Below are 27,166 nucleotides of genomic sequence, written 5' to 3'. Positions count from 1 at the left end.
ATCTTCATAAAGAAAAGATTAAATAATTTGATTAAATAGTCTAAAAGACTTAAATAATGTAATAATAATTAAATTAAATAATAAGAGAAAATTTATATTAAAATCGATAAGATTTGCATCATACATATGGCATATATTTCCTGTAACTTTAAGAATAATGTGTTTCTAATATTTTCCTCTTAATCTTTAGGAGGAATTCTCTTGAGGCGATATATAAAAACAAAATCTAAAATTTAGACGAATCCGCTTGTTCTGAAATTACTCTTTTTTTTAGTGTAACATCGATGGTTCGCGTTTCCATTTGCGTCTTTTCCCGTCTGATAAGCCGCACGCGCACAGATTCGAGAAGCACTTCGTACGGCTGACAAGACTCAGCCCCCGTATCGGCTCTCACCCCGCATAACGTACATGAAACTTGCACAGAGCTGCGAAAGGTGTTACATATAGCTTGTATATAAATATATTCTAACCTAACCGGCCAGCGTCACGTTCCCAGGAATCACTCAGGATGAAACGCTGCGCGTATTTTTCACTGCGGCTGATCGTCGAAAATGGGACGAGAGTGGCAAATAGCTCAGCTATCTTCATCGTTCAACGGGGGATGACAACCCCTTCGGAAACATCGTTCACGCCGCTCACCTTCCATCCATTCCCGACGGCTCGCGCTCCAGATAATTATCGAGATTAAACGGTAAAAATTCGCTCCTCGATATCCATCACGATCGGCGGTTCCGAGCAACGTCGAATTGAGATTCTTAAAGAGGATCGCTGACGACGAAAAGAACGCGCGGCGATGGCAGCGACGCTGTTCTCCCGCATCAATTAATTTTATTAGCACGATTATTGGGAGCTCGCCGGAGCCCTCGAACCATCGAGAAGATAAGAGAAGAGAAAGCTCGGCAGGAACGGGCTTCTTTTCCGAGACATTAGCTTCGCTCCCGGAAGCGAATCGATTTCCCTTTGTCCGCCCTGATCATTAGCCCCCTCGACTCTACTTACTTAAGATCATCTCTTTCTCGTTGTCTCGTTACGCCGCTTGTTCGCACCGCTGAGATCAGATGCTCTCTCGCGTTCATATCGGAAATGGAAATTTATTGTCGCGACTGCGTGACGGCGGATCGGCAATAAGCCTTTGAACCGCTAACGCTAAATTACAACGCCACGGGCGAAATGATATGCCCGTTTGGCTGATGAAACGTCGACTTACTTTTTCCCTTCTTGATGCACGCCGGATTAAATAATGAATTTCAATGGAATATTAATCCCTCTTTCTCTCTCTCTCTCTCTCTCTCTCTCTCTCTCTCTCTCTCTCTCTCTCTCTCTCTCTTTCTCTCTCTCTCTCTCTCTGTAATATTATTAGCCGCATAAATGTAACCTTTGTGCTTACAGCCTGACAGATATATTATTCGGTCATTATTCACAATTGTTATTCCGTATATTTGTTTCGCACATTCGTAATAATTTACGAGGCGTAAATCGTGCTGCGGTGCTGCTTCGACACATTCGAATATTATATTACATTAATTTCTTCGGAATGCAATAGTCTCGGAAACTCCATAACGGTCGACAAATTGCCCTCCGCTGCTGACAAAAAGGCAATTGTATCGCAAGCTCCGTCCTTCGCTCGCTCGCGCCACGAGACAACGAGAAGTTCCAAATTACATTGGCTTTAATTTTCCTTCAAGTATTTCGACGTCGAGTGTTCCTATTTATTGTCTGTCCGGTCGTTGACGCAGGGGAAGGGAGCGACAATCAAGTTTCTTTCCCCGTAGAAACTCGGAATAATGAACACACAAACGACGTGGATTATCTCAGTGTCTTTATTGGTACACTTTATAATTCTCGGGGATGCAATTTTCCGACGGTCCCCCGTAAAACCAACAGCGTCGAGAAATGAGCTCGCATTTCACATTTAAGGGGCGAGAGGGGGGGAGAGGCGGGGAGGGAGAAGAAAGGGGATATCGTACATAGAGTTCGCATTCGCAAAATCGGCAGGGAGCTCGACTGCCGCAATTCGCGAATCCGAGTCGAACCTGCGAAGAGAGTACACTCGCGAAAGAGGATCAGTAGTAACGATTACAACGATCGGGCTAAGTTTTTATAAGCTCCTTCTCGATATTGGCTGCGCATCTCGGGACGCAGCGCGCTCCTGCGTGCGCGCGGGGATGCACTTTCTCGCCGAACAATTACCGTTGAAATATCTACACAGACGGACACGACCGGCTCCCGCGGTCCGATAAAGAAATAGAGAGGATACAAAAATTTCAATGTATACATTTCTTTTTTTTTCTGCCTGGCACAGGTTAAAGAATCGGAGATATGCGCCTGCTCGCCTACGCGACATCAAACACCGAATATCCTATGCACCGCAGACATTCGTCGTTATAAACAAGAGCTCGTTTTGCACGCGCCAGTCCGCGCCCCGTGCGTGGCCGGTAAATGTTATTACCTGCAACAGTAAACAACATTCAAATATAAAACAAACGTGTCGCTGCACAAATGAAACGAGATTTCCTACGAGCTTCACTAACTGCCGACTACCCGAGTAGAAAAATTAATAAGGCTCTGATAAGGGTCTGATTATTTTTCTTCAACATTAATCGGACCCTAGTAGGGGTAGAAGGGCCCTACAAGATGTGTAACAAATGTTTAACAGGTCCTTATAAGGCAATTAATAAGGCAATTAATAAAGCAATTAATAAGGCCTTATAAGAAAATATTTTTGTTATTGCTTGAATAATTATTGAATATTTTTGCTTGAATAAAAATATTCGTTCTTTTCATTTCGAGAAATTTAGACTGTAATTTCTTTATTTCTTTATAAACTAATTAATATATAACAAGAATCTTTTATTTTAAAAATATAGCATTTTTTACACATAAAAATCCTGCTTCTGTTTTTATGAAAGTTTGCTGCATTTCAAAACGAAGGCAATACTAGAAAAATCCGTGGAAGAGATTAATGAATATGACAACTAATAAAATTTGTTTTCATTTGCGATATAATTAAAAAAATTTTAAAAGAAAAAAATTTAAATCTTTAAAAGAACCAGGTAGAGCGTACCTATTAAAACAATACTAAACTATGACAATTTTATTACATGCTTCAGATCTTATTAATTTTCTGTAACAAAATTTGATTTTGTATATCTAAAGGCTCGTCTACAATAGCTGTAAGAGTAAGGCTGTAAGGCTGTAACGTAAGCTGTCAGTGAATGAAAATATTTCATTTCGTGTCTTGCAACCTTACAGCCTTACTCTTACAGCTAATGTAGACGAGCCTTAAAGCATCTTTGAAAGATCCTTCTACGGCCCACATCAGTTTTCTGTGTTAAAGCGTTATTTTGATCAAATCTAAGGCATCCCTACAAAATTCTTCTAAGGCCCGTATCAGTTTTCCCTCTATCAAAGCCTTAACAATTTTTTGCTCGGATACTAGCTAACTTTCCTATTATTTATCTCTTGTTCGTTTCTCTTTCCCTCTTCTTATGTATGTGTGTGTGTGTGTGTGTGTATATAAAAGATTTGTTACCGCGCAGTATTAATCTAGCTCGCCAGCTTTTCCTCGAGAACCGTTTAATTTCTTGCCGCAGGTGAAGCAAAAATCCTACGAAAGAGGAGACGAAGACCTCTCCCTTCTTTCTCTCTCTCTCTCTCTCTCTCTCTCTCTCTCTCTCTCTCTCTCTCTCAAGAGAATACCTATTTCCTTGTGAATTACGGGAACTATTTTTTTAAAAACTCCAGTTTCCTCCATTACCCAGCTTCCGTAATGTTCGAGAGGAAGACAAAAAAGGGAGAAATGTTTAAATAATAATTAGTTCGTTTCTTGGCATGAAATTCGAGAAAGCTCTTTGGAATGTCAGGGGACTCTGTTCCGGTCCGGTTCTCCGTTCTCTCTGATCTCGGCGGTATAATTCCTATAAAAGGTGGGAAGCTTTCGAAAGTAGGCCGTCGCGTCGCCGTGAAATAAGCGGAAGACTTTTCTCGTCGAGAAAGCAGAAGAGAGGCTGTCTGCCGCACTTCAACCCTTTTCTCATCTCTCTTTCTTGCGCTCTCTTCCTTCGCTATATTCCTTCTTCCTCCTTCTCATCCTCCTCCTTTCTCCCCTCCCTTCCGCCTCCCTCCGCGCCACGTTCTGTCCGTCTCCTTCCTTCGATTTCTCGTTTCCTTCTAACGCCGTTGATCACATTCACGGCATCGATCTGTGCGCGCGTCATCGCCGAATCTGCATATCTTTGTCTTCGGCTGCGCTCGTTAAATTGTCGCGCATATATATTTGTGCATATACATATAGCACGCCGTATATATTACGGTATTCCGAATATCGCACAATGTGTGGCGTCGCTGAAGAAAATTCCTTCCGATCAGTTTCCGACAGACATTTTCCAGCTATCAAATAATAACAAATGTGGCGTTACGCAGATAACTGGCAAATTCGATTAACGTTCTGTTATGAATACAAATCAGCACGCAACGTAGTAGCAGTGATTCGTTATTCGTGTGAATTAAACCGGGGGAAGGATTATATTAGCATGAAGCATTATCAGTGTGCAATACCCGGAAGCGATGGAAATGCGACGGTCGAAGGAGCTTTTTCAACGACATAAACTCTTGGTTGAAATTTGATTGGGTGAAGTTCCGCATTGTTTACGTCCAACCGAAGCTGCAAAATAACGCTTCAGATGAAATGCGAAGAGAATGCGACAAAAAATAATCTAGATTGGATTTATTTCGACATTTTATAGTCGCGCGTAGCAACAAATGTCGATGTAACGCCAAAGCGTCCCACGTGCCGAGCTCATTCTCATATAACGCGGCATTATAACGCGGGAATAAATTTATTATCGTGAATATTTATGAAATTTACTCCTATTCGTTTCAATGTTTTTATTTCTGCACGGAAAGAGAAGAAAGTCAGAGCACATTTCTCTCGACAGTGACGTCTCGCGCGGCGATTCACGAGAGAGAGAGAGAGAGAGAGAGAGGGAGAGAGAGAGAGAGAGAGAGAGAGAGAGAGAGGGAGAGAGAGAGGGAGAGAGAGAGAGAGGGGGAGAGAGAGAGAGAGAGAGAGAGAGAGAGAGAGAGAGAGAGAGAGAGAGAGAGAGAGAGAGAGAGAGAGAGAGAGAGAGAGAGAGAGAGAGAGAGTATCAGCCGCGTGATATATTTTTCCAAATCCTTGCCAAACAACCTCCATTTATCATGCTGGCGATGGCGACAATTTTTTCGGGACATCTTTGAAATGATGGACCTCGTTGTTCCTCCCGCCGCGCCCGTAGATTGGACCGGCATGAAAATCGATATTTACTTGGAAACTTTTCAAGCGTCAGTTACACAAAAACAAAGCAACACGAACGTAATATCACGGTCGTCGGGATGAAACGAGGGGAGCCATCGCGCCGGGACTGAAACTGGGCTTACCCCGGTCGTACGTGATTAAGGCAACTGGATTTTCTAAATCGGGAAAGAAGGACGCCAACATGCCCGTCGTCTATGTGCGACGCGTAAATAAGGTCGCTAATATCACAGAGCTAATTCTGCAAATGCTTCAGTCAAGATTGAATCGGGACGACCGCGCTATCGGATTACCACCTCGACGTTCGTGGAATACGTCTGCTTGATTAAGATTTGTTTGCGCTGGTCAACGCACGGTCATTTTTACGATCGTCCATGCGCCACAATTCTCGTGGCGCCGGCGATTACCGGATCGCTTATCCTTCTATAAACGTCTTGTCTGTAAATTACGATGTTTCCGTCCGCCTAAACAACTCCGAACGGCGTACTATGTTCGCCGGCTCGTACGAACGCGCTGCATCATTCGACAGTCTATCTCCGGCAACAGTGTGCTCGCATTTAGACTATGTTGCATATTAGTCACGATATACCCTCTGCTCAAAAAGTACCCGAAATCGGCCGATAAAACACCCAAGAAAAGTATTCTACTTGTAAAGTGACTTTTCCCATTGGTCTCATGTTCTAAGCGAAGCCTTTTATAGGAAAAAGATTCATCTTTCGATAAAGCGATTAAAGTGAACCATTCGTTTAAAATTTATTAGATGTTATTCTAATCGTTTTCCTTTTATCTCTAGAAAATTTCCTCAATTCTCATTAAATTCCAGAGAATTTAATAATTTTGAAATTTCCAAAAGTTGACAAGTTAACAAAAGTTAGGGCACTATTACATATAGTAATATATTCTTGATAGTAAATGAAATAATACTATTAAGTCTAATACTATTTTTTCTTTCGACGAATAGTTAGCGAGATATCGTAAGTTAAATGTTGAAAAAGTTACCAAGTTTTCCTTAAATATTTCAAAAAATATTTGGCAAATAAAAAAATGTTTCGGACAAAAGTTGTTAAAATTAATTGGAAGGAAAAGAGGATATAATAAAAAATTGGGCTTTCTATTTTAAAAATTAAGTTGACCTTCAACCAAATAAAAAACTGATAATGCTATTCTCTTTCCCCTTCGAAATCATGGAAATCACGTCTTTTAGCTTTTTTTAATATCTTTCGTAGTTTTCGAGATAATTAGCTGAAAAGTTTTCAAATGGACACCTTGTATATATTCATTTATCATATCGCGTTACACACTACATTAAATGCTACTTAGAGTACTTAAAATTACAAATTTGTTTTCTCCTACTTTCTCAGCAGAAAGTAAAAAAAAATTTAACAGGAGTTTTTCCGAACAATTTAAGAATAATTTTCTCTCCTTTCGCTATAAAAGAACGTGTAATCTGTAAAAACAAAGTACAATAAAAATAAATAATAATTCTCTTAAAAAAAATTTAATAATCTGTGTATAAGAGGAAATTTATATTAAAATCAATAAGATTTGTATTATACATACAACGTATAACTCCTCTAACTTTAAAAATAATGTGTTCATAAATACATTTTCCTTTTAATTTTACAGAAATCTTCTTGAGATTATATTGATACATAAGAGTAAAGTCCTCTAAAATTTAGATGATTCCGCTTATCCTGAAATTACTTTTTTTGGATAAACACAAAACATTCAATTATTCGGATAAATTTATTTTGTCGCCTACAAGAGAATTCCCATTCTGCGCAATACACATACGCCAACGCTTAATCCAATCTTCAAAATACTTTTCATAAGCCGATTTTGGGATGGTCTTGAATTCCTTCAGCGAATTTTCTTTTACTGCCTCAGTTGTCCCAAAACGCTTACCACGAAGCGGTAATTTGAGTTTTGGGAAAAGAAGAAAGTCACAGGGTGCCATATCTGGCGAGTACGGCGCTTGCGGAATAATGTTAGCCGAGTGTTTGGTCAAATAGTCACGTACGCGAAGCGATGTGTGCGATGGTGCATCATCGTGATGCAAAATCCATGAGTTGTCCTCGATCAAAATGGTATGGACAGAGCAATTTGATATGTTAAGTTCGGCAGCAGAATTCTCTCTTTCACTCACCCGGTGATTTTCAAGCACTAATTTCTTCACTCTTTTAACGTTTTCGTCGGTATTTCACATGAATGGGCAAACCAGAACGAGAGCCAAGTCTTCGGCGACTATACGATCCTCTTTGAACAATTTATCAGAGTTAGGAAAGTTACTTTGTAAAGTATCTAGTTACAGTTATAGTTTTTTTCGCTGAAAAAGTAACTAGTTGCAGTTACAAGTTACTGACCTTCAAAAATAACATGTTACAGTTACAGTTATTTAGAAAGTAAAAAGAAAATAAAAAAAGAAACTAAAAAATGTAAACTAAAAAGTAACTAAAAAGTAACCACTCGTTACTTTTTAGTTACTTTTTTACAATAATTGTGCTATTATTTTAAATTTTGTAATTGTGCAAATTCCTTCAATTTTATATAAGAGTAGTTTGTGGATTATTATATTCCTCATATTGCATGTAATTTTTACACATTGGATTCAATAATTTAAATAAACAATTCATATTTATTCTTTAAGACTATTAATAACAATTATAAGAAAGTGAATGAATTTGACGAGGATAATAAATATTAAAAATACTAAAAATAATCTTAACATCAAAAGTTAAATTTTTTCATTAAAAAATATATTGATATTTTACAAATAAAGACTTACACTCATATGTTTTCCTAAATTTATAATTGAAGTTCTACTTGTACGAATAATTTTTTTGCCAGTGCAAATTTTGCAAAGAAATGCCCAGTTGTTCTTGTTTCCAAATTTTTGCTGTAACCCGAATATTTCTGCATATGTTGGCCATGGCATTTTTCAATCTTTCACCGAAGATTGAGATGTTTTATCCAATGCTTGAACTTTTTATATAACTGAGACCACGCAGCGCACTTCACGCTGAACGCAGGTTATGTTCTTATGTATAACAAATAAGGACCGACGCGCCACGGAAATATCCAATAGATGTACAATCTTTTTGAAAGAAATACAGGTTGCATTTAGAGAGGAGATTGTCAGCGCTATGCGTCATTTTATCCTTATTTTAAATCAAATGAACGATAAAAATAGATGACGTAATAGCGCAATAGTTTTCCAAATGTAGAAGCCAGAATAACTATATGCTTATTGAATGTCAAGCATCGCACGTCGCGTCATTGTGCTGGTCTGCCAGAAATTTAAGTTTGAAATATATAAAGTAACTATTATTAAAGTAACTATTAAATTAGTTACTAGTTATCAAACAAATGTAACTAAATTAAGTTACAGTTACAGATGAAAGGAACGGAGTCAGATGGAAAAAACGAACGAAGTTAAGTTATAATTACCAGAAAAAAAGAATAACTGTAACTTCGTTACAAGTAACGAGTTACTTCCCAACCCTGCAATTTACAACACTTCACGTCTATGTTTTTGAAATACAGTTATCCCCGTATGCTTTTTGTGCCGCAGCATTTCCAACGCGTCGACACAAGAAATTTCGTTGAAAGCATAAAATTTAAAGCAAACTCTTTACTCCGCATTATTCGCCATCGTAAAGTCGCAGATGGTACCTGAAGTCGACTGACATAAACTGCTGTTACGAACAAACTAATTGACAGATCGCTCTCTAATTCTGTATGGAAGTTAAGTACAGTGGTATCAACTTAACCGCAAAAAGATATTGAAATATCATAAACGCGCGTCATTTAAATGAGCGATTCCGTGTACTTTTTGAGCAGAAAGTACATCTTCGAAGAAGTCGTGTCAATATCTCGAATAGCCGCGTATAATATCTGCTAATTTGGCAAATTATTCGAGTATCGTGTCAGTCAGTGCGAAGAAAATATGGCTATAATTTCAAAAAGTCCCTATGAGCCGGCGAGCTAAAATTTCTCGAGTACACTTGGTGTAGGTGTAGGAATGCTGAATATAAAATATTGGTCCCGGCAATTGTTTATTTGATTGTTAAGAGTCGAGTTCAGGAGTTTTGCTTCTTAGCGATAAGTCTGTTTAACGATCGCTGCCGGGATAAATTAGTCTAATTGCTTTAATCAGTTCCGAGGACGGATCAAGGTTCATTTCTCGACGCCAAAGATACTTGCAGAGGTGATCAGCCGAGTCGGTTTGATGCAAGCAAACTTGCTATGGTTCATTTTAAGATAATTGATAATTGATGGTCCGTTATGTTCAAGTAAGTCGTAGGCTTTTCAGATTACATCAGGTTGGATCAGGTTTGAATTAACTAACTCTATTTGTTCAATAATTTTCTGCTTTCTGTGGGATCACGGGAATATCAGTTAAATTCTTAAAATGTCGATGTAAAGGTCAAAAAGTGTGTCTAATGGTCAGGAAGCAAAACTCGTTAAACTCAGCTTCCGCTTAATTGCCGGCTAATATTTTATATTTACCTTTCCCTTATTTGGAGAAGTGTGTCGCTAATAATTCAGCTCGCTAATTTATAGGAGTTCTTCACAATTATATCTGAAAATACCTCAGGAAAATATAAGGAAAGGTTAATGACAAGTCAACTGCTGAAGAAATAAATAATGAATGAACATTAATAGCGATTTTTGCTCTCGAGTATTCAAGTATTATCTCGGATAGCCGGGTGGCACTTGCAAATTTGAATTCTCAGGCTTAGAAATGCTGCTTGATTTGTACTAATAGAGCTGCTTCGGGCTCATTAAGCCTGTTAGAGTTACGAGACTTAAGTGGCTTATAACAGTTGGAAACTGACAAATTAACCGGTCGCAAAGTGACTTGGACGCGCTTAATAATAATGTTGTCACGCCAGCATTTAGCCAGAGCGAAACTAATATGTCCATCCATCGCCATCCAAATCTAATGCGTCCCTGAAAACGGTTTGATTAGCGGAAATTCGAGCATCGATAGATGATTGTAATTATAACTGGAGTGCAAACACTGGAGCGCTCGAAGCTTTACGGTAATTCTCCCTGCTAGAATGATCATGTAAAACGCATTAAAGCGCGCCGGTTATTCCAGTAATAATGCAAGTGATAGAATGGAGGGAACGTCGTTTATATTCGAATTGAATTTGAATAAAATTCATGAGGATCAACGCTATCTCAAGATGAAGCTACCTCAGATGCCGATATGATGCTCATACACCTTGAGGCAGTCCACTTATCTCTTCGACCTTGTGCACGCTGTGCTTCATCGTCGTGATCAACATTGCTTCACGCGAGCAAGCAGGTTTTCCTTCTGCTCTGATATTTGTCTCATCAAGATAATAACTAGGCCGCCTTAACACATTTTCGGCCACTCCTAAGCAGACTCACCATGGCACTTTTCAAACTGCCATGCCCTAGTTACGACCGAGTCATCTAATAGTGCATTCATACGGTGATTTTTGCAAAATTGCTGAGAGATTAATATCACACGTGCAGGAATTCCTCTCGGAAAGTTCGCGCTGCATTAGGAACTTATTACACCGTCTCATCTATATGCTATGAAGTAAATGAGCTAATCTAAATTCGGGCAAGACTTTACGAACTATCGGCCTTTGTATTATTTATTCGTTGAGAGCTGAAGAACGACTCAACTACTGATAAATCAGACGGATTCAAACGGAACGGATGAAGCGCCATACCAACGTATACTAACTCGGCTGCTGGAGTGCAAACAGACTGATTACTGTTGGGTTAACTCTACCGCGTGTAAATCCCAGATAGCCACGATGATTATATTGCGGCCGCAAACATAGTGTGCTGAATAGTCAAAGCCGAATACCGTTATTTCACTGTCGCCGACGCTATCACGTCGGTAGCGGCAGGATAGGACAAGTGAGAGGTGACAATCGCGTAATGTAAGTACAGCGAGGATTTCTGTATTTTATGCAAACAATCGGCCCATTAGTTGAATAACGTAAGCTTCAGAAGGAGAACTTCCCGAAAGGATTGCAGCTACTGCTCTCTGTCTCTTGACGTTCGAGCGCGGAACGAAGGAAATCTAGCTGCAAAGCAGTGTAGTTCAGTAAGACAATTAACCCTTTGCAGAAGCTTCAGGAGGAGCTTGGATCAGGTGTCGAGCAATTTGAGTAGAAATTCATGTCGTACACGTGGTTCGATCGTTTGTTATCCTTAAACTGCGAATTCATAGTACACTAAGCCACGCAGGGGCGAGGGTGCTGTTATCTTGCAAGTATCGATCCATACTCGGGCCATTCATTGTCTCCGAACCGCGAATTGTATCGCTTGTCTTTCTTCTCCTATCTTGAAAAGCGTCGGACTTGAAAATATCGAAATTTATTGTCTCGTTGTCTTCAACCATTGTTGACTTCACTTACTTGATAACTCATCTTGGAATAAAAATACGTTAAACCCCTAAAAGCTGTCACCACCTCAGAAATTTCATCCCAGTATACTTTTTATTTTAGAAGTAAAAAAAAATGCGCAATTAAATGTTTCATTATTATTAAATATTAGATGGAAGTAGAAAAGTTATTATTCGCAGCGAGGATAATTTAACATTTAATAAAATGAAAACAAAATTCGAGTAAAATTTCATCCGTGGTAGCCTTTAAGGTTAACTGAACATTCCTAAATTCATCTACTTCTATCCACCTACATGTATATCCTCTTGTTAATTTTATTTATTTCGGACGAATCTGACAAATTATATATAAAAATGAATTTTTTCTCAAAAAGTTATCGTCCCAAAGAAAATCACGTTAATGCTATCATGAGTGAAATCACATCCTAGTAAAGATTTTTTTATTTCAGGAATAAAAAAATCAAACTAACGCAATTAAATGTTGCATTATTATTGGATATTAGATGAAAAGTAGAAAATTTATTTATTTGCAAAGAGAATAATTTAACATTTAATAGGATCAAAACAAAATTCACGTGGAGTGAAATTTTACTCACACCAAGGGTTAACTGAGAAATTCTAAATTCACCTATTATTATCCACCTGCATGTATATTCCTTTGTTAATTTCATTTGTTACAGACAAATCTGATAAATTATATATAAAAATGTATTTTTTCTCTAAAAGTTATCGTCCCAAAGAAAATCACGTTAATGCTATCATGAGTGAAATCACATCCTAGTAAAGATCTTTTTATTTCAGGAATAAAAAAATCAAACTAAGGCAATTAAATGTTGCATTATTATTGGATATTAGATAAAAAGTAAAAAATTTATTTATTTGCCGAGAGAATAATTTAATATTTAATAGGATCAAAACAAAATTCACGTGGAGTGAAATTTTACTCACGATAAGAGTTAACTGAGAAACTCTAAATTCACCTATTATTATCCACCTGTATGTATATCCGCTTGTTAATTTCATTTGTTACAGGCAAATCTGATAAATTATATATAAATATATTCTTTTCTCAGAATCCTTATAAAAATGATCTTTTCGTATTTAACATTTACAGTTAATATTGTACTTTTCATTATATTTATCGAGATATTTTATTTCATTGTGCTTGCACCGTTTGTACTATACCCGTTCTTTAATGCTATGCAATAGCGTTCGCTTGTAACCCGTCTAGCTAAGTAAACTTTATGGTAAGTGTAACTAAGGAAGAGAATAGAACGGGGTTACAGGATCAAATATAAATTCGGGCTAAGTTAATTATCAAGCCCTGAAATTCAGTCGATTCCGTCCATCAAGCCGCACGGGGCCGTTTCTTTGCTATTCAAAAAGCTCGGCGTGGCTATATTAAACGCCAACATGTCGCACCGATATCAAGGAAAAACTAATTGAATTTCCGTCCAGCTGTCAATCTTCCTGTGATGTATCGAGCTGATTAAGGTCTGTTTACCTCACGAGACATATCGCGATAAGGTTTTACCAGAGAAACCTTCCATGTATTGTGTAAACAGCATATCACCGAGTGTAAATCAAAAGGCATAGAACATAAGCGAAGCGAGAGAGGCGATAACATTGTGTCCGTTAATGACTATCTAGCAATAGAATAGAGATTTTACAACAGAGAAGAGATTGCGTCTGCGATTGAGCGAGAAACGAGGCAAATCTGTAACATCGTATAATAAAGTATAAAATTGTGAGAATAAAAAACCGCGTGATTTTTCTTAATTTAAATTTATATATATTTTCACTTCCGTTTATTTTCCTTCGCAGTTTCAAGCGAAACAGAAAAATATTGCCGCGCTGAAATAATAAAATAAATTTTCAACTAACATAATAACCCAGGAAAACCAGCATCATTAAAATCCGTTTGTCTGTGTTTATCAGCATTCCGACGGATAAATAAATCAGTTGTCAATTTCCCGGAGAGAACTGCTGAAATGCTCATATATGCAGGAGACTGCGAAATAGTCTCTTACTACGCAACGGAAGTTGCATATAAAGACAAAGAGAAGTTTCCGCTTGCCTTTCCATGGTAACTCGTGTTTCTTACGCTCTTCCTTAGACTTTCTATCTATATTAGATGAGAAATTTCAACTTGTTATATACAAACAAGAAAATTTTACTACTTTTTTTACTGCAGTGCGCGAGATGCGCTCGCGAAAGCGCTATAAGGAACATGTTTTCAAATGAATATTTTCCTTCTTTCCTACGTCAACCCCGGCATCTTTACTTAACATTGATGGCAACGGCCTGCGCGATACAAGATTGGGTTGTATCTTATGTATCTTTTCTTCCATCTTTCTTCTTTTCTTTATCTCCTTCCGTCACGCGTCCTTTTCGTCTGTTTTTTTTTATCTTTTCTCTCCCCGGCGATATCTGCGCGTGGAAGGGACAAGCAAAAATGGCAACCAGGGTAAACTTGCCGTGAAAACGACGTCGTGTTAATGGCAATACACCGTGCTGTGCTCGGAGGAAGGGGAAGAGCGAACGAGAGGGAAAGAGGAAAATTTTGTTACGCTTTCGCATACCGAGTCTAGCCGAGTCGAACCGAGCCAGGTAAATCAAATAATGTCGTTAAGTACCAGCGCGATTCCGCTCGTCATCCCTCGAAAAAATTTATATCGCTCGAGGGAAAAGAGAGTAAGGAGGTAACAACGACGCTATATAACGTTGCGCTGAAAAATCTATGTGCAACGTTGGATCTCACCGTGGAGATACAGCGGTTGAGATTGAAAACGAAGTCATATATGGGATCGATTGAAACCTCGCTAGAAACAATCCTCGAACACATCCTCGAATGTACAGGATATCGCAGCGGAAGAGCTTATTGCGAAGATATTGCGAGTACATGAGCGAGAAAGAAAGAAAAAATGATTTCTTACCTAAAGAATATCGCCAGTACTGGCAGCTCTCGTAGTCTTCGTCGCTGGTCCCAGCCGATTGTTCGACTCCGGCCGCGGCCTGCAATAGATGATCTTCCGGAAGGCTTTGCGAAAATTGTCGCTGAGGAAGGCGTAGAGGAAAGGGTTAACGCAGCTGTTGGTATATGCAAGGATGTGACTGGCTATTTGCAGCATTATCGTTGCCGTCGTGAGCGGAAACATATCGACAGACTTGGTCACTAGTATCACCTGTAACGTGACGTTGCGAACGACATCGCGACATGAGGAAATGCTAAAACAGAGATTGCTCTCCCTCTCCCTCTCCCTCTCTCTTTCTCTCTGCTTATAGGGAGACCTTTACCTGTATAGGACACCAACAAACGGCAAAGACACCTACGACGACGAGGACGAGCCTGGTGACTCGCCTCCTCCCGCGTCGGCTTTCGGCGCTAATGCGCGCGCCACGCCACAGTTTGATCAGCATGCACACGTAAAAAATACATATCAGCTTCAGCGGCAGCACATAGCTCGTCAGAAAGAAGGAGACCTGGAAGAAGGACCAGTCGTACTGCTCTAGGATCCGACAAGCCGTCAGATTTTCCGACGACGAGCCGTCCACCTCCTGGAACACGTAGCGAATCTACGTACACGAGGTACATAAGGGAGTGAAGGCTGGATCGAAGGAATGTGGAGCATCGTTCGCGACGTACTTACCTCGCCGTGTATCACGAGCGCGGGGGTGGATATCGCCAAGATCACCGCCCAGGTGACGCAGATCGCGAGGATCGCGTGATTCTCCGTCCGCCAGGACATCGAGGCGATCGGGTGGACCACCGCTAAGTACCTGCGAGCAATATTTTATTTTGACTCTCCCCTCGTGCTGAAGAAACTTTACCATTAACACGGCTTGAATTGCTAATGCGGAAGCATGGTCCGAGGGGTTAAGCCCCTATTAGCAAAGTTTTATAGAATTTTGTAACTCCGGCCCGCCCCTCTGCAGAATTGGGAACATTTTCTATTTTCGTTTCGTTCAAACCAGCATAAAGTTTGCGAACAAGTCTGTAAATTGCCCGAAAATGAGTCCTTAATCTGGGAATTAATTTTGTCCAACGACATAAACCTTGTCTCGTATATAATATTTACTTTAACGGAAGATCAGAGAGAATGGTGAAAGAGGAGCTTCCTAAGCTCCTTTAAGGTAGTTCACTTCTCCTAGCTCCTAAATGATTGAAAGCAGAATACGTAAAATTGACCAAGTATTTTGCACATGAACGTTTAATTTTGTTGCTGCTATTGCAAAGTTCAGTCGAGAAACATTTCCGTTGGATGAACATTGGCGGGATATTTAGTAACGTTCGTACCCCTAACAAGTTTCCAGGCATATTTAAAGGCACGTACGCCAGGGTAGGTGACTGTAATCACTGGCCTTAGCGGATTCTTAACAACAAGTGACAGTCACCTTTCGTACCGAAAGATTGAACTCGACGATATCGGTGAATAAGCCAATGCGAGGGATGTGACGAGAGAATGATGAGAACTCCTTATGTAAAGCGCGGAACCATTTCGAAGAATTTGTCGATACATGTCGTTTCATGGTTATTTCGAAGAAAACATCGCTCTTGGCTGAACGCTACGTCATCGATATGATCCAGTCGATCATAAATTGCATTATTCAACAACGCCATTCATCGAAATTACGCTTTGCATACGCAGTCGTTCGTTTCCGTGATACAAAAGGGGACCATAAATACTGTCAGCAAGCCCTTGCAACTTGTAGTTTATCGTGTCCACTTAATATTCGAGTGGCGCTAACGGTATTCATGCAACGTTATATATGATATATAGCTCCCTGTTCACTGAGTCACTCTGTATACTTACTCTGTATAATTACTTACTGTTCTTATATAGGGTGCACGATTTATCTGAAGACATTGAAATATCTCGAGAACTATGCATTGGATAAAAAAAAGTGGTTAATGAAAGTTGTTAGTCTCGAAGGGGGACATCCAATGATACCAAACTCGACCTCCCACCCCACCCCCTGGGGATGGGGTTGGGGGCAACTTTGAAATCTTAAATGGAAACCCCAATTTTTTATTGCAGATACGGATTCTACGCCACAAAATACGTAAATTTTGTCCGAAACTTTTTTTTTGATTCGTGATAGATGGCGCTGTAATCGCAAAAAATTATATTTTCCGCAATTCTCCAGAAATGATCATTGGATTGAGAAATAAAAAATACCTGTTCAATATTTTTAAAGAACATAATAAAAGTTATCCCCCCCATCCTCTCGGGGTAGGGTGGGTGGTAACGTTCAAATCTCAAATGGGAACCCGAATCGAAGAGGGAACTGCTTGACGCGCCACTGTGGGTGTATGGCGAACTACGGCTTATTATAAAAGGCAGTGCAATGCGGTAATTATAATGGTCGGTGGATTGGCAGAGGTGGGCCGATTAATTGGCCTGCTAGGTCGCCTGATTTGACATCGCCGGATTTCTTTCTGTGGGGTTACCTAAAAGATAAGGTTTATCAACAAGTGCCAACAACTCGTGAAAACATGGTAGAACGCATAAGAAACGCTTGCGCTGAAACTCCCGCAGATATGCTTCTATCCTGTGTACAGTCATTTGAAAAAAGGATCAATAAGTGTATTGAAGTTGAAGGTAAAAATTTCGAACATTTACTCTATAATTAATTGAACAGTGAGAGGCAAGGGGACTCACATTAAAAAAGCACCCTGATCTGTGAGAGGCAAGGGGACTCACATTAAAAAAGCATCCGAAGGGAACATAAAACTACTACGTCCTCGTCGTTGTTCCTGTGTAACACTAAAAGTAGTTTCTCGGAAAAATTCAACGCTATCACGAATGAAAAAAATTGTTTCAATAAAAATTTCACGTACAATCTAATTCTGCAATGAAAAATGTGGGTCCCCATTTGAAATTTGAACGTTATCACCCACCCTACCCCGAGAGGATGGGGGGGGGGAATAACTTTTATTATGTTCTTTAAAAATATTGAACAGGTATTTTCTATTTCTCAATCCAATGATCATTTCTGGAGAATTGCGGAAAATATAATTTTTTGCGATTACAGCGCCATCTATCATGAATCAAAAAAAAAGTTTCGGACAAAATTTACGTATTTTGTGGCGTGGAATCCGTATCTGCAATAAAAAATGGGGGTTTCCATTTAAGATTTCAAAGTTGCCCCCAACCCCCATCCCCAGGGGGTGGGGTGGGAGGTCGAGTTTGGTATCATTGGATGTCCCCCTTCGAGACTAACAACTTTCATTAACCACTTTTTTTTATCCAATACATAGTTCTCGAGATATTTCAATGTCTTCAGATAAATCGTGCACCCTGTATATACGCTGCTTTGGTCATTAATTAAAATGTATCCTTATCTTGAATATAATACTTTTTATTAATCAAATTTATATATGTATATTAGATGTATGCAAAAGTCTTGGTCTTTTTCTTCAGTCCTCTAATACAATTGTATTAAATTAAAATATTTTCCCGCCGTTTTTTGTATTTCTGTAAGATTGGTATCGAACTTTCTAAAACGCCATTTATGATTCATTGGTGCACATAACCTTAAGAATAACAGTTGGTATAGCGAGCGATAAAAGACTCTACATTCGACTTAACTTATATGCTATACTTTCCATTCGATATGAATTCTAGCAAAGAAAAATGTTGCAAAAGCATGTGAGTTTATTTGTTCTGTTCTTGGGGAAATATTGGTTTCGTCACTTTAAAGACGGTGATTTTGACGTGATTGATCATCCGTACTTTGGAGCGCCACCAAAGCTTGAGGCCGACATTTGGAAGCATTGTTGAATGAAAATTCGTCCCAAACGCAAATAGAACTTGCTCGAATAACTCGAAGTTCAGCAACAGTTCCAAAGCGATACATGAAATGCGAAAAATTCTGAAGCACGGAAAGGACTAGAACTTTTGCATACATCTAATATAAAATGCATATGGTTTATTTTTTATTAGACTTATATTTTCAATAGCACAAAATATATATATAAAAATATATAAAAAATACATATGATTTATTTTTTATTAGACTTATATTTTCAATAGTACAAAATATATAAAAAAGTATATATAAAGATTAATTCATATATTTTGTTTTATTAAGTTTTGCAAAATTTAGCATTTTTCTTTCTTTAATTTTTTGGTCCATTTTTCTCTCATGATTTATTTTATTTATATAATGTGCGACAAAAAATTTTATAATTTATTGATGCAAAATTTCATGTAAATCTCAATCTTGCAAACTATATTTTACGCGTTTTATTCTTAGCTTCATACAGTTCGAACGCATATAGAATAGGTAATATCTCGTTATTTCTTAAAAATTCATATATGCGCTGTGTAATTTCATATGAATTAATATGCACATTAAGACTCAATCTTCATTATATCTTCGACTTTTTGGATTTGCATATTTTGCAGCTCCCATTATTTCTATTGCGTACATTTGATTTTCAAAAATATTCCTCTTCCTTAATTAATCTCTCTTCAATAGTCTTTTCTTCCGATACTTCTTTAACTTTAGCCATACAATTCATTAATTCACTTTTTAATCTCTTCGCTATATAGTTCGATCTTCGCCTGACTTCTCCTGCTTCATAATATTTTTTCCACGATAGCTCGTCGGGATATCAACAAAATTATAAGTCGGAATATTACGGGCGTTGAAAGCAAGCCTCACTCTTCATCAGTCTCTACGTCTCCAAACAAGTTTCTTGCGAGATCATTTAATATGTTTGAATTTTTACCTCTGGAGAAGAACGAAGGAGCTAGCTTATTTTTTTTCACGGAATAATCATACAGGAATTAAAAGAAGTACAAGCAAGTTTTCCATGAAGATTACAAGTATATTTGACCAACATGAACATTTTCAACGCTTATTGCAATAATAAAAAGATCAGTTCTAAATTTTCTGACTTGTAATTTTTTGGTGTATCCCGACAAAGCGGTTAAATTTTCAAAACATATTCTGATATAAAAGTGATTAAACTCATTGAGTCTATCTATGGAGTAACTGAAATATACCTCTTCGTATAAAAAAAAAAAAAATTTGTCCCTTTTTTGGTGTGAAAAATCTCGACACTCGAAGTCACCAAAGTATATTCTACTTGTCCCACAATTTTCACCATAAATGTCTTCCTCTGTCTCTAACCTTTCTGGCGAAAAACATGGCAAACTTTTTGCCAGACTTTGCGAGCTTATGTGGCTCGTGTCAGGGCGCTAGTAATCGATGTAATGGACTGCGTTTCTGCAACCGGAGATGGAATAATCAAAATTGAACCAGCTGATTTAATCGAGCTTGTGCAACGTATGATGAAAGACATATTGTTGCTGGGTATTGGAGTTAGGCAACGATCGTCTACAATAGTCGCTAGAACAGGATACGTTTGAATTGGCTGAAACGAATATTTCAAACGAATGTATGCTTCACAAACTGTCTCATGGGTCACTATTCAACCAGGAATCACCAAATCCAGTGTCGAAGCTTTTTGTGAGAATACGAGAAACGCACGTTTCATTCGGATTGGATGCTTGCGGATATCCTAGCACGGGAAATTCAAAAACATGATCGTACACGATTCCCGATATATTTCTTCTTTAGCGATTTACTTGTTAATTAGCAAATTACTTGTTAATTATAAATATATAATTGAGAAAAATCCCATAAAGAAACGCGAATATATATTTCTTTATGTATAAATATTTTAATTAATCAATATTATCATGTATGTTATTATATTATTATATTTCATTTAATTTCGACGAGAGCAAGCTTGCAACATATCTTATGAATAATCAAAATCGTTCAATCGAAAGATTTCGAGGAAAAAGCGTCGAGCGAAAACGAGACTCGATCATTTCTTTGCACAAACAAGCCCGAAGAATTCAATCCTAATCCTGTAATAGGATCGACGCGCCTTCAAATTAAATCGAGGTTGTCTTTCGTGACACTGCTTTCTGTACGATACGCGGGGTGTTTTAAGTAAAAGGGTTTAAGGATAGTATTCACAAAATGGAGGAAAAATAGTTTTGCATGGGTCGAAAAATTAATATCGTCGGAATTATGAACAATTATTTATTTTAATTCAAGCAAGTGACTTGCTCGCTTCTGGAGCATAGCCATACACGAAATGCACTTCTGCCATTTCTTGATCAGATATATGGACACACGATGTCATTCTTACTGTGAAGACCTTCTGGTAGCTCTCTGCAACTGTTCACTATTCACGAAGATGTGCAACAATTGCTTGATACAATGTGTGTATAAATGAGAAGAAAATATATATGTTGGTTCACATTCCGAACAAGAGCAAAGAGACTTTTTTTAGGGATTCCTTAAAGCACTCTAACAGAATTTTATTACTGGCTGTGATAAATTGGCCAATAATAATAAGTAAGTATTTTATTATTCGTACGAATAATTTTATTACTCATATGAGTAATAAAATTACTTATTATCACTAGCCAATTTATTACAGTCAGTAATAAATTTCTGTTAGGCCATGGTACTCTCTTTATCAATAAATTATATAGACATCAGAGAATACAAAAGCACCAGAAGCGAGTAAGTCGCTCGCTTGGATTAAAATAAATAATTATTCATAACAAATAATAATAATTCATAACTCCGACAATATTAATTTTTCGATTTGTTTATTAGGACCCTTGTTTATCAGGATTTTTTTCCTCTTTCATTACGTGAATACTACGTATCTGCCCTTAAAGTCCTGAATCCTTTTTTCTGACACTCTACACATGTGTATATATACCCAGTAAGCAAATTGTGCGCAAATTTGATCAAAAACCCATTTTTGGCGTCAAGGCCTCCTGTCGGCAATTTGCAGCAAAAACCGCGCAAACCTTGCTGCGCATAACGCTAACGTTAGGTGTTACGCGTAGCAAGATTTGCGCAAGGTTTTTGCTGCAAGTTGCCCGGCAGCAAGCTCCGTTGCATATTTGAGTTTGGCAGTTTGGCAGCAAAATTTGATAACATAGATCCTGCATTAAATTTGCTACTTATCTGCCATCAAAAATTGATGGCAAACTCTGCTCGAAATTTGCTCGCGCACACTTGGCTATCTGGCTACGTACAAACATACTCGCTTCATCTAGATTTCACTTGCCGTGTAGCGGTTGGCACTTAACTAGCGCGCGTGATGTTATCTTGGAATACGCTTCTCGTTTCTCAGTTACGCAGGAAATGGTTTGAGATCTGTTGTTTACCGCTGCACTACCTCCTGGTAACCTCCTTTTTTCTCTCTTCAGCACGTTTCAAATATATAGCCGTTCCATTTCAAGTTTCATTTCAGCGAGAAATGCAGCACAGCACATCAGTAAAGAAAGGGAGGAATTAAAGCGTTGAAGTATTTTTGTAACGTTTATACGGAATATTGTCCTAACACTCTAATGTAGTGCGGCAGTGCCACATCCTTACAATAGCCCCGCTCAAAGTTATATCGCTACTTGTAAAGTTTCAGTATTACTGTAATATAGCTAAAAGCTTTTATAAGAGTGCCCATTATTGTACGCTTCATTCTGCACTATCGGTTGCACGCGGGAAAAGTCTATAACTTCTGGATACTTCACAGGGTGGCGGCAACACGGTGTGAAACACGGTATGATATCGCACAACGCGGAGGAACTTCAGGAACGGCCAATCCCGAGCAATAAAATCAATCATAACCAGTAGTAAAATGTAGCTATACCATCTTGATGTACTTACAGAGCCTCGAAATGAAATATGGCTCCGCGAAGGCGAGCTTAGCACGTGCTTACCACGAACTATCCCCGAGTACGAAACAATCGCTGGCAGTGAGCAGAAAAAAGGGAAGAGAAGACGACTGTGTGTTACGATTTCCAGGTAGAAGGGAACAAGTGTTGATAAAAATTACTGGCGCTGAAGAAATCATATTCTGAGTGATGCATCGGACTCGTATGCTTCAGTTGCCGGCGCAGAAGCTGAATTGAATTTCCAGTCAACACGCGATAGCTATAATGCGATAACGTATCGGTCTGTTTTCCCTGGCGAAAATATTTCTACAAGAAACTACAAGAAACTGCGTGAATTGGAATACTTTCAAAGAAAGTAAGAAATCATTTCAGACTCTGTAAGAATTCGAGAAAGTGCGTTTCTATGAAATTCTTTATTCATTGCCCGAGTAATTATGCAATTTCTTTCTTTTCTCTAAACATTTACCTTGAAATACTGAAATGTTCCTAGAAATAAAAAATGAAGAGTGGCAAATATGGAGAAAAGGGACCACCCTTCCAATGTTATAAATAATTTTCATATTTGTCATCAAGGTCATTACCCCCATTAATGTTACGAAGATTAACATATTGTTATAAACAATAAGCGCAAGCTATAATCTTATATTATATCTTATATTATAGCTTGCGCTTATTGTTTATAACAATATGTTAATCTTCATAACATTAAGGGGGGTAATGACCTTGATGACAAATATGAAAATTATTTATAACATTGGAAGGGTGGTCCCTTTTCTCCATATTTACCACTCTTCATTTTTTATTTCTAGGAACATTTCAGTATTTCAAGGTAAATTCAAGGTTTAGAGAAAAGAAAGAAATTGCATAATTACTCAGGCAATGAATAAAGAATCTCGTAGAAACGCAGTTTTCCGAATTCTTACAGAGTCTGAAATGATTTCTTACTTTCTTTGAAAGTGTTCCAATTCACGCAGTTTCTTGTAGTTTCTTGTAGAAATATTTTCGCCAGGGTTGCCACACTCGCAATATTAGTCATCATCAAGCAACCACCTCTCCATAGACTCGATCGCCCCCTGTGATTTCACACTCTTCTCTTATCTAAAGCTCGAGGGACACAAATTTACCAACGAGGAGAGGCTCATTGCCCTCTGAGAAGAAGCCCTGTGAACTGGAAAGGTATAAGTGGGGATTTTTGGTTAATGACCACGTGGAATGTGGAAGAGAGAGAGAGAGAGCGCGCGTATCGAAAAGGACGGATCGATGTCGCTGGAGACTGTAAATAGATAAAATCAAGTCCACCGAAAATATTTTTAACTTTTGCGTACGAATAGAAAGCAGAACGAGCATTTTCATTTATCGAGGATGGCGTACGTCGAAAAAGGATCGGGATAAAAATGTCTGACCACTTATATTGAGCTTACTATTTATACTGCACATATAAAGCGCATTGCTTTTCGAGCGGGCGCTTGTAACAAACGTTATGGAAATGTATGGAATAAATAAGTCGCTCTCTGACCGTGCTGCAAAAAGAGCACCTTCTGTCTCCGTGAAAACAGATATTTTTTTTCAAAAGCATGGCCGTCGGTAACTTTTGCTCCACACACGTCTCGAATCTACTGACATTTATTTTTATGCATTTTGTAGCATAAAATTACAGACATATTATATCGCGTAAATGTCGTATCATAGTTCTTCGTGCACGTTACTGTTTATGTAACTGTACGATTAATCCTCTGACGTAACAGCGAGACGACGAATAACATTTACAAGCCAACCCTTTTTTAGAGAGAAAAACATCGTATGAGACATAACGAGCTCTTATTTCGTGGCCTGACTTTAAAACAAGATATCAAAACTTGTTCCTGCTTTCAACAGCTGTTCATTTCATTCGTACACATTTTATTCATACTATGCACTGCACGTGTTTCACACTTGTTGATTTATAAACTTAATAACTGCCATATAAATACAGCTAGCTGTTTTGCATTAAATTTTACAAGAATACTTAACGCATGGTCGGGTCTTTGTAATAAAACAAAAAGTTGTAGATATCAATCGAAGTTACTCTTCGTTTCTTTTTCGATCGTTATTTAATTATCAGGCATCGTCGATCATGACTTCAATGTGATATCCTAACCTAAGAATAATCTCTCAACATGTACCGACCTGTCGAGGCTCATGAGGACAAGGGTGTAGACGCTCGCGTAGGCAGTGACGATGATCAAATACTGAACGATCTTGCACCAGACGTTGCCGAACGGCCAGTATGGCAATACGAAATCGGTAGCCGTAAAGGGGATACAAAATATGACGAAAAGCAGATCTGCCACAGCGAGATTGATGATGAGGATGTTCGTGGTCGACCTCATTCCAGGATTCGCCGCCACCACCACGACGACCAGCGAATTCCCGACCAAGCCGAGGATGCCGATCATGCCGAAGAACAATGGCACTACCACCACCACGATACTTTCTACTAGCTCACGATCGAAGCCAAATTCAAATCTCTCGCAAGCCGCCACTCCATTCGCCAGCGAAGTGAATTGCGAGCTGCAGTTGACGAGGTCATGGCTCGCATTCGCGGGATTCGTGAGTGTCGACTCCATCCTCGCGGCGGAATTTGCGATCGATCGGCGTTTCGTAGATCAAATCTCTTCGGCTGCGTTACGGCGAGTTAGGCCGAGGAGTTTATCGTGATCGACAGGAACTATGTGTAACGATACGTTACGTTGATGACAAAATTGACGCAAGCGGCCTCAACGAGATTCCAGTCTTCTCGCGGAGGTCCTCCGGTTCTCCCTTGTGCATGGCCGAGAAAACCGCAGATATCTTCTCTCCTGATGAAGCGCATTCCCGCCATACGATGTTATGCGCCCGCAATCGACGTTTCTCCGGCGCATTGCTCGTCCTTCCTTCACGCTGCCATTTCTCACGGTTTTTCCAGCGGAGTCTGAGAAATTTTAGGAATCGAAATGACGACCCCGTAATGATGAATTTCAGCAATTGGACTCTTTCTTCCCTTCTGCCTCTTTGCACCGAGGAATGTTATTAATGCAACAGACCTTACTTTCATACAGTTGAATTCTCTAAATTAAATTATGAAAACAATTGAAAATGATCTCATAATCGCATCTATTCGTTTCTCGTCATCACATTTCTTTCGCCATCGAGCTCTCTAGCGAAGACAAATTTAGAGGTTGTTCCATCGTTCCTACTGGTTTTTCAGTCACATCGGCGAACATCGTGCTAAGAGCTTCGTACAAGCAATGATACAACAATTGGCTGCTAAATGTTGCAACTTAGCTCGTAAACTCTAGTCATCATTGTCGGACCGTTGAACTGTTTATTGCCGCGCAATTGACTTGGCAACCTGCAGTTCTCGCTACGCATGCCATGCTCGTCTCTCTCTCTTTCTCTCTCTCTCTCGCCGACGCAACGATGATTTCTTCGTAAAAATTGTTCGTTTGAACCGAACCGAGTAATCACAATACGTACATGGTGAGTCGCAGCTTCACACACAGTGCTCAAAATACAACGTCATTTCTGTTACTCGAACGTTGTATTGAAAATTGATTTATAGTCGTGCGCGATCATCGATCATCTTTTACATTCGTTCTACTCTTACGGTTCCATACGGTAGCGAGTATTTAAGTACTTTTCACGATTCTACGTCAAACAAAATTTGGAAACACTGCACTGGACACTCCCGATGAAACGTCAAATTAACGTAAAATTACCGGGCTTTGAACAGGCAACTTTGAGTTTCGCATTTTGCACGTTCGACCGCGCTTACCGCCAAACGCTCGAACTTTGCGAACTGAAGTTTTTCGTCGATCATCCCACGTTCTCTTTCATCGCCGACACGACGATCCGCTCGTTGTTTGCCGAATCTGTGATCACAGCACACACAGCTTTCAAGAAAATAATCCCTCTCGTCTGTGTCATCGATCGCTAAAACGTTCAATCATCGCGTACATAACGCGACGCGCTAAAATGTGATCACGAAAACATCGCGAGAAACAAAATTTAAAAAATCAAGCCTCTTGTTTCACACGAAATGAGCGATCTTCATGAGGATATTTATACAAATCGTCGTTGGAATTTGCACTTCCGACGCAGTCCATCGATAAAAATATTAGGAGCGAATTAACGTGGATTCAGTCTCCGTAAAGTACTCTAGCGCGTGTCATCATATACTTTGATAATACCAGCTCCGGGGGTGGTTTTGTACTGAGAAACCCCCGATAGTCGACGGCGCCGCGCGCGGCTAGAAATGCTTGGGGTTAAGTATATACGCGCGAGAAAGAGACCGGGGGTACTCGCGACGCCATCTACCGTACGCACGTGCGAATGCCGAAGTAAAGAGGCTTGCATGTCGTACGCAACACGGACTTGCTCTTTTTACCTTTGCATTCTTTGCAGCGCGAAGGTCAATTCCCGTAACGGCACATTCTATAAAATCCACTTTCCAGTGGGAACCCCCGGGCCATAACGAGCGAGTTATCAACGCGTTATCAATCTCGGTGATCACGAGAGCTCCCACTGCTATCTCGGTAGCGATTACTTCATCGATAAGCCATCGAGAGGTGCGTCAGCTCTTTCTCTGTAAATCTATCTTTACTACTTTCCGCAAAATCATCAAAGCGTACTTTCTGCAGGAAGAGCCAGTTGGCGTTCTCTTCAATGTTTCATACTTACCCTCTTATTGATGGAAGGTATCCGTCATGAGGCAGGCTCCTGGAAAGTACTTGGAAAATA

The 27,166-nt window shown here is 39.1% G+C and overlaps 1 protein-coding gene across 3 annotated transcripts; it reads right to left on the bottom strand.

Annotated features, from left to right (window-relative positions):
* Window positions 1–1,792: 1,792 nt before the first annotated feature.
* On the bottom strand, window positions 1,793–26,648 carry AstA-R1 (allatostatin A receptor 1). 3 transcript variants are annotated; one of them, XM_025302356.1, is made up of 5 exons: window positions 24,575–26,648; window positions 15,338–15,467; window positions 14,985–15,263; window positions 14,624–14,872; window positions 1,793–2,449 (listed from the first exon to the last, which is right to left on the bottom strand). In XM_025302356.1, exons 1-4 carry the CDS (start codon window positions 25,012–25,014, stop codon window positions 14,624–14,626), a joined length of 1,098 nt encoding a protein of 365 aa, XP_025158141.1. In that variant the 5' UTR covers window positions 25,015–26,648; the 3' UTR covers window positions 1,793–2,449. The 3 variants fall into 3 exon arrangements, with proteins under 3 accessions (XP_025158141.1, XP_025158142.1, XP_025158143.1); XM_025302357.1 differs by having other exon boundaries at window positions 1,794–2,449; window positions 14,985–15,245; XM_025302358.1 differs by having other exon boundaries at window positions 1,794–2,449; window positions 14,985–15,170.
* Between the last annotated feature and the right edge of the window lie 518 nt (window positions 26,649–27,166).

The sequence above is a fragment of the Harpegnathos saltator genome, unplaced genomic scaffold (genome assembly GCF_003227715.2).
Source record: "Harpegnathos saltator strain DR-91 unplaced genomic scaffold, Hsal_v8.6 scaffold486, whole genome shotgun sequence".
In the NCBI taxonomy this organism is placed as follows: Eukaryota; Metazoa; Arthropoda; class Insecta; order Hymenoptera; family Formicidae; genus Harpegnathos; species Harpegnathos saltator.
Note: the sequence above shows the minus strand (reverse complement) of the source record. Positions and strands in the feature narration are given on the sequence as shown.